We start from the raw sequence: 9,123 nt of genomic DNA, 5'->3' as shown, positions 1-9,123 counted from the left end.
AACTCATGGAATTCTGTCAGTGATACATGAGGATTTTTCCAGTGGTGAAATAATCTCCTCTTTCTTCAAAGAGGAGATTTATTCCAACATTCAGGAACCAAAGAGTTCCAGAATGTTAGAATAAATTCCCATCTACTTTTGGGCGTTGGAAGTTACTTAAACTTAAAGAGAGATTGGACAAGAAATGATCAAACGAAGCGATGAAAGTAACTTTCACTGCTGTCTTATTTTTTTTTGGCTGATATTACAAAAGCTTGCTCCCTTACAACATTTTAGCAATACAAATAATAATCAAACTTAATCATAGTTCAAAATTCCTCTTATTTCTTTAAACATTTTCAAACTGAATCGAAATAAAACTAAACATTCTGTCAGAGGAGTTCAAAAGAAACAACACCATATATTCTAGTCAAAGTGGCTTGAACTAGCCCTCAACTAAGGGAACGGATACTTATGCACCCGCGCGACCACTTAGATGCGAAGTTCCTAAAAAATCTTACTTTTGGAGGCGCCGGGTATCGATCCCGGTACCTCTCGCATGCTAAGCGAGCGCTCTACCATCTGAGCTACGCCCCCTTCGGCTTTCGTTTAGATGAGTGATTGAATTAGTATCAGGATTGCGTTAGGCGCGGTGCTGTTCAGATAATATTACAATTGTTAGGGAACCTTGCTCTCCCCCTCCGGAAACTCAGGTTTTTCGTCCAGCAAAACAGGCAATCCAGACTAGAGAAACCCCCAATTTATAGACATATTACACGTGAGTAGATTAGTTGGTTCTCGGGTGTCCCTAATATGACAGTTATTTTTACACCCCCAGTCTAATAATCTGAAAATTTGCTAATAATCCCACTAGCTGTGTCGCTAAGTTATGTGCCATAAATCTGTTGTTCTTTTTAAATTAAGTTTCCTAAACAAAGTTGTTAGTAAACAAGTTTAGCTTGTAATGTTTATCCATTACAAACTAAACTTGAATTTATAACCGATGACTTGTGGCACTACAACCAACGTTCCAACTCCTAACTCTTATCCGGGTACACCGGGTTCTGCGATCAACTTTTCTTTTATTATAATATATTTCCTAAATATTCAAGCCCTATTGACATACATGTCATATATTGACTATCGGGAAACCTGCTTTCGTTTAATTCGTGTTTCATTGAAATAAATGTTCAATGAAACGCATCTATTGGAATAGAAAAGCAAAAGAAGAATTTGAAGGACTTCTGTTATAACAACAGAACTCGGAAATGATAACCTCGCACGCACAGGAAATAGTGAAGTCCAAAATGCACAAAAAAATCTAAATAAAAATGACAGACACAGAGCAAAAGAAAGGAAAAATAGAAAGAAACAGTATTGGGACTTTTTGCGTGTATGTGACCCTATTGGAATATTTGAAGCATTTCCTTGCGTGCTTAGCTGGAAAGAATGCTAGACAAATATTTAACTAATGTTTTAATTGAAAGATATTGTTATCTGAATAACGGAAGTTAGTACAAAATTAACGGAAGTTTAGACGTTTTTAAATATAAAATGTCGCATTGAACTTTTTTAACCTCTCTTAGTTATGTTTATTTCATTTCCTTAATATCGTCTGCAGGGTCTTCATATCGTCTGTTGGGTTTGGGTTTTCGTATCGTCTGCAAAGCTTAAGGTCCTAAAGGACCTTAAGCTTTGCAGATGTGAGTCCACTCTCAAATTCAAATAAAAAAACATTGAATCTGAAGAGAAGTTTAAAAATTAATAATAATAAATAATTTAAATATGGAACTTTTTTCCAATTATCATGGTTGTTTTCAATCATTTCCATTCTTCGAAAGCTCCTACTTTTTAACAACCATACACACCACAGTCGAATCATACCATGGCGTGAGATGACTTTTCATCCCAACTCATTTGTGGACCTTGTGAATCACTGCTGGATCCAGTAATTTAAAAATTCCACCTCGGTTAAACGGGTCTGTATTTCACACTACATAACCTCCAATTAATTTATCTGTAGATAGAGGGAGCAATGATAACGAAACTTAATGAAGTATATTTAGTTCTGTTTCAATGGGCCGGATGTGGCAGCAGCACCATTGATTGACTACCTCTCTTCTGATCATTAGTGCTTAAATTTGTCATTTGTACATTCCGAATGTTTAATATAATACTGTGCAAATTTTGTCTGGTGAATATTGGATATGTTTTCTTATAATTTCACATCATAAGAAAAGTTTCCACCCCTTTTTTAAAGTCCCTCTCGAAATATTAACTTCCAACAGAGTAATTAATTATAAATCAATTTAAATTCAATTAAATCAATTAGTTTCTAGGATTTGGATGAGACCATGAAAATTAATGTTAACATCCACCAAAAAAAAAAAGTAAAGGACCAAGTGCAGAACCCTGAGGGGCTCCTCTAATCAACGTAGCTTCTCTGAGAAAAGATCGCCTCACAAAGATCGTACCACAGCTAGTTTTGAACGTGGTAAAATTACACGATCAGTCTCCTTAATCGTTAGATTTTTAAGTTGCAACTCCCAATGGATCGCGGTTATAAAATTGGTCATACTTCTAAGGATTATTTAAGGCATTCTTTTGGTGTAAGCAACTTTAAATTTAAACACAAACAGCAAACTTACAACTCCCTACCTTTACAGCACAAGTCTGTTGACCTTAACCCAACGTCTTATTAATCCAAAGCTCCATGTATCGAAGTTAACCCTTACCTTGTGGTAGCGAGCAGCAGGCATGGGTAGTGACCCCTCCAGAAGAAGTACTAAGAGAACTATACCAAATTTACCACGAATTCCTTTCTCCATAGTGCTCTGTACTCACGTTGATGCACTGAAAGAAAAAGTTTGCGTTGATGCTACCGTTCTTCCACGCGAGTGATGATCCCAATGCTCCACCTGCTCCCAGAAAGCCTGTTTTCCTATAAGCACCGTAAGCGCATGTTTACTTTACGTGCACCACCACATTTAGGTTCCTCCCCTTGCCTTCCCCTATTCGACTATGCGGTATCTGGGGAGACAGCACTCTCCCAACCCCCAAAACATCATCCTTTGTTTTATTGTCCACGGCGTCAATGGGCAAACACAAGCTGTTTCACGAGCTGCTGCCTTTCTCCCTTATAGTCGTGACTGTAACAGGAAGTTTCAGATTCCCCACACTTCCGGTTGGTCCTAACATAACTTCCACCTTATTTCTGAGGCGAATATTGTGATTATTTGTCGTGTGGTCCATAACAGCGGAACACGTTGAATATTACAGGAACCCCTCCCCCTGACCCAGGTCTATTAACCTGTCAGGATTGCAGCTGACTGCTAACTGCCCGTCGCCGGGTCACACGCTCAACAGTCATTTAGAGCGGATCGTCTGAATCATTTATGAAAGGGGCATCTGAGGGGTGTTTAATAATCCATTACATTAAACATGTCACAGGTGCCACGAAAAAGTGTTCAGTATTTGTTTCGTTCAGTTCGGAGTTTGTACGTTTAGGAACGCTGATAACGGGTTCTAAGGAGTGCCACTCTTTCGCGGGTGTAGACAGCAACGCCCTATGGGTGAACACATTTTTTTTTTTTTTTTTTTTTTCCACACTTCATTTTTGTCGTTAATGCTGTTTTCAAAGGATTTCTCGGGATTATGGTTGTTATAGAAACGAGTTGTCATAGAAACGCACGTGCCGGCGTTTCTATGACAACTAGTTTCTATTGAAATTGACACGTTACTTAAAAAAAAAAAAAAAAAGTCTGTCGCTTGGTAACTCACGTGGCAGACGATCCAGTGACTAGTTGAAACTGACATATAGATTTAAAAGCATTGCTAGGGTCTTGGTGTGCGTCATCCTCAAAGTGTGCCCAAGCTTTATAGAAATGGCGTTGGGGAAGGAAGGGATTTGCACTGGTGTTGCATTATTAGATTTTATTACAACAGTTGTTTGTTGGCACGTTTCACGAATTTGAATTTTTATAATTTGCTTTCTGAAAACATTTTTTTTTTTTTTCAGCATACAGACTCAGACACATAAAATGAAGAATTAAATATGTTATTTAGAACAGAACCTCGTGCCGACTTCAATTCTTAGAAACACCATTGCTAAGGATGCCTTTATTCAGGCCCAATAGGTTTCTGAAATCCCTCAAGTGTTTTGTTCTATGTATTCCGATGGTTGGCTGCAGTGTAACAGAAAAGATCGATGTCTGCGACAATCACTAATCCAAGCCATTGCATGCCATGTTGTGCTAATGTTATTAGAGCTACCGGAATGACGTTTGCAGTTTGATATACCACCAGATGATACCAGTGAGTGTGTCAAGCACGTGAACCTATTTTTATTTTAAAGACAGTATTAGCTTCGTTAGTTATGCGAATGGTAATCGTACCAAAGTATTTTCACAGACTAGTTCTCGCTGGTTGTTGTCAAGCTGCGACTGTTCCCCTCCAGTAGAGTTTTAAACGCTCGGGGGTGTTATAGAAATTAAAACGGTGAGTATCGAGTTCGATTAATCATTTTGAACTGTTAGGTTATGGGAAAGATCAACTGTTAAAACAATAATTCTCTTGTAATGACAAATATCTGTTCTAGATTTTAATATTTAAAATTATTTTAATGTGTGTGGCTTTATTTGTCAATTGCTGATTTTAAAGTCTTTTTAAAGACTTTAAAAAGAATCGAACAAGAATATAAACGTAGCTATTTTTGTTCACTTCGTTATTTTTAGTCAAGTTCAATAAGAGCAAACTTCCTCCTCTGGAGTTTCACTCAAACAGAATTCCAAACATCAACAAACCGATGTCACTCCATAAATAAGCTGTACTGCAATAAACAGCAGAGACTACAAAAATGAGAAAAGTTCAATATTTCAAAAACAATTACGTCATCGGTATTAAGAAAAGGAGAGGGAGCAAAAACACGTCATGTATGCATTTTGTCACCTGATATTGCTAAGAAAAAACAACTTCAGCTCCTTCCTTAAGTGTAAGTTAAACCTTCTTTATTATTAAATTAATTTAAAATAAACTCCTATATGCACACTACACGTGGGTAGCAATCTCTGCAAATTTTTGACTGGTTCGGATAATCGACGTTGCGGATTATCGACGTCCCACTGTAATTGTAATTTATCTAATATTTATTTTGCATAAGAAGCATTCAAATGAAATATAAACCTTTGGAATAATCAGTTCAAAGACACCTTGTTAAAAGAACCTCGGCGAAGAACTCCACTGGCCCCTGGTAAAATCACGTGACAGTCCCCACCTTAACAGCTGGATGAAAAAGAAATTATGTTTATGTGCTTAAACACATGTTTGTCGCAAAGCGACAAATCAGAGCTGTAGGCCAGGTGTTGCAGCACTCCCAATAACCGTCTCATAAAGTGTTGGGTATAAAAGAAACAACAATAAACAAAACAATAAATTAACTTAAAGGAATATTTTTAATTTGACAACTGATTAAAATTTAAGAACAACACTGATAACTGAAAATATATACAATCTTTGAAATTATTAATTAAATTTTTAAAACTTCCAGGGTTGTTTCAGTCTCAAACAACACACTGGCTTCTTATTAACAAAGACCAATCCATCAAAGATGTCTTCGGGCGGCTTTACCTTCGTAGATTTCACAAATCTTCCATCTCCTGAAGGAGTAATTGAAATCGAAAACTTAATTGCAAAGGGGACATCATCTTCAGTTCATCAAGCAAAGGATAAAGAATCAGGTAAGCTTCTGTTAAACCAATCTGACCAGGACAGGAATAAAGTTCCATTTGATGAAAAGCCAGCCAACTTGGTGGTTAATTTAATCTTAAAATTTATACATATCAGAAAAGACTGAAATTTCAATTTGCGATGCGAATGACTGGAGGAAATACTCCATCAATTGAATCAAACAATCTCTTCATAATTATTTTAAATTTTATTTCGATTTACGTATAATTTAGAGAGTGATACTTTTTTCTAGGAAGAAACATTGCTGTAAAAATCGTGAATCTCCAAAGATATAAGAGAGAAATTGAAGCAGAATACCATGTTTTGTCAAAATATGCAGATAACATTTTCTTGCCTGATGTGCATGGAATCTATTTGAACAAGGGAGGGAACCCTGATGATGAAGAAGTTTGGTACTCACTGGAGGTAATCTGTATTTCTTTCTTTCTTCATTTATTTTATTTATCATATCAATGAGAAGCTAGCTTAAAATTTATTTCCAATGGTGGGGACTGTTTTCTTTGTGAACAGTGAGCCCCTTGATATCAGTGAGCAACGTATGGATGCCTCAGTTCATCTTGAAATTGTGCCCGACCAGACGCATCTATTCATGGCTGCGCAGTATCCATCTGCGAACGGGTTCATCCATGAAAGTGAATTCAACCTACTGAGGTGGCCATCCTATAACCAAATGTAAATCCAATCGAGCACCTGAGGGATGAAGTGGAATGAGTTCTTCAGGACAGAGATACGCAGCCAATTTGCAACATTTTCGAAAAGCAATGAGAAGAAAAAAAATATTCGAATTCTAAAATTGTTTTGTTTATTTATTGACTTTTTTAATTTTCTTTTTAGTTTTGCGCTGGAGGATCCGTAGCCAGTCTGGTGGAGAAATTGAAAACTAAAGGGAAAAAGTTGTCGGAAATCCATATTGCATATATTCTAAAGGACACCATCAAGGTAAGGCATTTTTGAAATGAACTTTCTAATTGTTTCTAATTTTTTCATTCATTTTATGCAATTATGGACTCAATAGATGATAAACTCGATCAGTATTAAGTTCCAAATTATATGATCTCTGATCAGGCTCTTGAAATACTTCACGATGCTGAAATCATACATAGAGATGTGAGGGCATTGAACGTCCTTCTTACGTATAAAGGAGAAGTACGCCTTGTCGACTTTGGTGAGCCCCTTTTTAAATATATCGCGTTAAATTAATATAACTATAACTGAATCATACTCAAAACATTTTATTCTTTTCTCAGAATTAGCTGCTCTTCCTGGTGATGCTGAATCAAGAAAAAAACGTATTGGGTCACCCTACTGGATGGCTCCTGAGGTAATTCCCCCTTATTTCTAACTGTTTATTATAGTTAATATTACTAACTATAAATAATAAGAAACCTAATAACACTGCGTTGTTCTAGCTTCGATGCGCTCATCACTGTGAACACCATATTATAATTACTGCTGTGCATCACCTCCCAACGTGTCCTGCTGTTCAATAGAAGCATTAATCGTTAAATTCACCTCCATGGCTAAGCCTCATTTAAATTTAGACAGTAGTAATCGCGTTTTCATTTCAATCATCTTCATAATTCTTATTATGTTACCAATAGGTGATCACATGTAGCAGAAATATGACCGAATATGATAATAAATGCGATGTATGGTCAATAGGAGTCATGGCCATTGAACTGGCTGACGGATCACCACCTTATTCCGATCTCCACCCTCTGAGAGCAATGATCAACATGGCCAGGTGAGGTTAATTCTGTCAACTTTTATTTGTAATAATGGTTTTTAATATAATAAATGACATTGAATTCCAACTCAAAATCTATTGAGGAATCGTTGGAGATTCGAGCTTCTCTTGTAAATTGGCTTTGTTGGTAACAATCATATTTGACGTGTCTGTGAAAGGAGGAGATAAAATATTAAGCCTCTTCTTATTGTTCTTATAGGAATCCGCCTCCACAGTTATCACAGAGCCAGGGCTGGTCAGACCTGTATCGCGATTTTGTCAATGAGTGAGTATTCGAAATTACTGTTTTGTGCACAATAAAGCGTTATTTATTTCATTTTATTATATAAGCGGAAATAGTATGTTGTAGTTGAAACATCCTCCAACAGATGGTGGTACAGAGATTGTCCATTAGGTGAGAAGGCTGCAAGTAACAGCCAGTTTCGTTAGTAGCATTAATGTTCCGTGTCACGATTTTGCAATGGGGAAATGAACGAACATCGAATTTTGTTAAAAACTGTTTATGGTGATGAAACGTTAAGATATAACGGATAGGAATAAGTAGACCATTCGTCAAATTCCACACGAAGGCTTAAAGAAAAGGAAGATCTGTGCAAAATTTGTGCCGCGTGGATGAGCAGAAGCAATGAAGAGTGTCATCGCTTGAAGACTTTGGACTTGTAAAACAATCTTAATTTCCTCGACTGTATTGTCACTGCAGATGAATATTGGGTGTTTTAGTACGACCCTAAGAGAAAGCATCAGAACATGCATTGGATTTCAAAATCATCACCAAAGCCCAAAAAGTTTCGTTTACAGAAGTCGAGGAACAAGACGATACTGATGATGTATTTTGACAAACAAGGCGTCATTCACAAGGAATTTGTACCTGAAGGGTAGAAAGTCAATTCTGCCTTCTACGCACAGATTCTTCGAAGACTATTGAAGCGCATTTTCAGGGTTGGCGAGGCCGCAATTTCCAGAGAAAGGCAGCTGGTACTTGTTTCCCGACAATGCCCCCACCTATTCCGCACTTGTGAGTGAAAATATTTCTAATGAACTACGGCATTGTATAGATCAACCACCCATCATACTCTCCCGACCTAGCACCTCTTTCCCAAGGTGAAAACTGCCCTCAATGTTTCAAAAGAGATTTCAGGATGTTCAGAACATAAAAAACGTAATCGACCACCTGAACATCATCTCTTTGGACTCTTTTCAGAAACTTTGAGAACGGTGTAATAAGTGCACTCAATCAGGTGGTGATTACTTTGAATAAAAATAAAATCATTTTTGAGCTCCTTCACTTTGTGTACTTTTTATTGCACCAGTCCGTGAATTTTATTGCCACACCTTGTCTACATGAATCTTATACAATTTGTATGATAGTACTTGTATGAAGCTGATCTATCGCGACTTTTCCATTTAACATGTATACAGATATAAAATTAGCTTAACATTAGCCACAGCAATATTATTTCTCTGTCTTAATTTACAGATGCCTTACAGTGACCCCCGATCATAGGCCATACCTTGTTGAATTGCTAGAACATCCATTCCTCTCACAGCTTCCAAAAAACGATACTCATGTAAGTATTAATAATTACTGGTCATTAAATACTATTTAGTGTCTATAAAATTGGAAATGAAAACATATTTTCTTTTTAGATTGC

General features: G+C 36.8%; 1 protein-coding gene and 1 non-coding gene across 2 annotated transcripts; one reads left to right on the top strand and one right to left on the bottom strand.

Annotated features, from left to right (window-relative positions):
- Positions 1–503: 503 nt before the first annotated feature.
- TRNAA-AGC (transfer RNA alanine (anticodon AGC)) lies at positions 504–576 on the bottom strand. Its single transcript has one exon. It is a non-coding gene; the product is annotated as a tRNA-Ala (tRNA).
- A 3,681-nt stretch (positions 577–4,257) lies between these two features.
- LOC150086654 (myosin-IIIa-like) lies at positions 4,258–9,093 on the top strand. Its single transcript, XM_090371495.1, has 9 exons — positions 4,258–4,476; positions 5,536–5,714; positions 5,957–6,129; positions 6,559–6,663; positions 6,790–6,889; positions 6,972–7,045; positions 7,326–7,468; positions 7,671–7,736; positions 8,949–9,093. Exons 2-9 carry the CDS (start codon positions 5,585–5,587, stop codon positions 9,076–9,078), a joined length of 921 nt encoding a protein of 306 aa, XP_090227621.1. The 5' UTR covers positions 4,258–4,476; positions 5,536–5,584; the 3' UTR covers positions 9,079–9,093.
- Positions 9,094–9,123: the final 30 nt, after the last annotated feature.

This window comes from Mastigoproctus giganteus, chromosome 4, assembly GCF_048544385.1.
Source record: "Mastigoproctus giganteus isolate SK-2022 chromosome 4, ASM4854438v1, whole genome shotgun sequence".
In the NCBI taxonomy this organism is placed as follows: domain Eukaryota; kingdom Metazoa; phylum Arthropoda; class Arachnida; order Uropygi; family Thelyphonidae; genus Mastigoproctus; species Mastigoproctus giganteus.
The sequence above is the reverse complement of the archived record's forward strand: the minus strand, read 5'-3'. Positions and strand labels throughout refer to the sequence as shown.

Coding starts and splice junctions, on each gene's coding strand:
- LOC150086654 (XM_090371495.1), top strand. CDS start 5,585: ATGTCTTCGGGCGGCTTTACCTTCGTAGATTTCACAAATCTTCCATCT. Junction 6,664..6,789: donor TTCTAAAGGACACCATCAAG/GTAAGGCATTTT, acceptor ATCTCTGATCAG/GCTCTTGAAATACTTCACGA. Junction 7,469..7,670: donor GCAATGATCAACATGGCCAG/GTGAGGTTAATT, acceptor TTGTTCTTATAG/GAATCCGCCTCCACAGTTAT.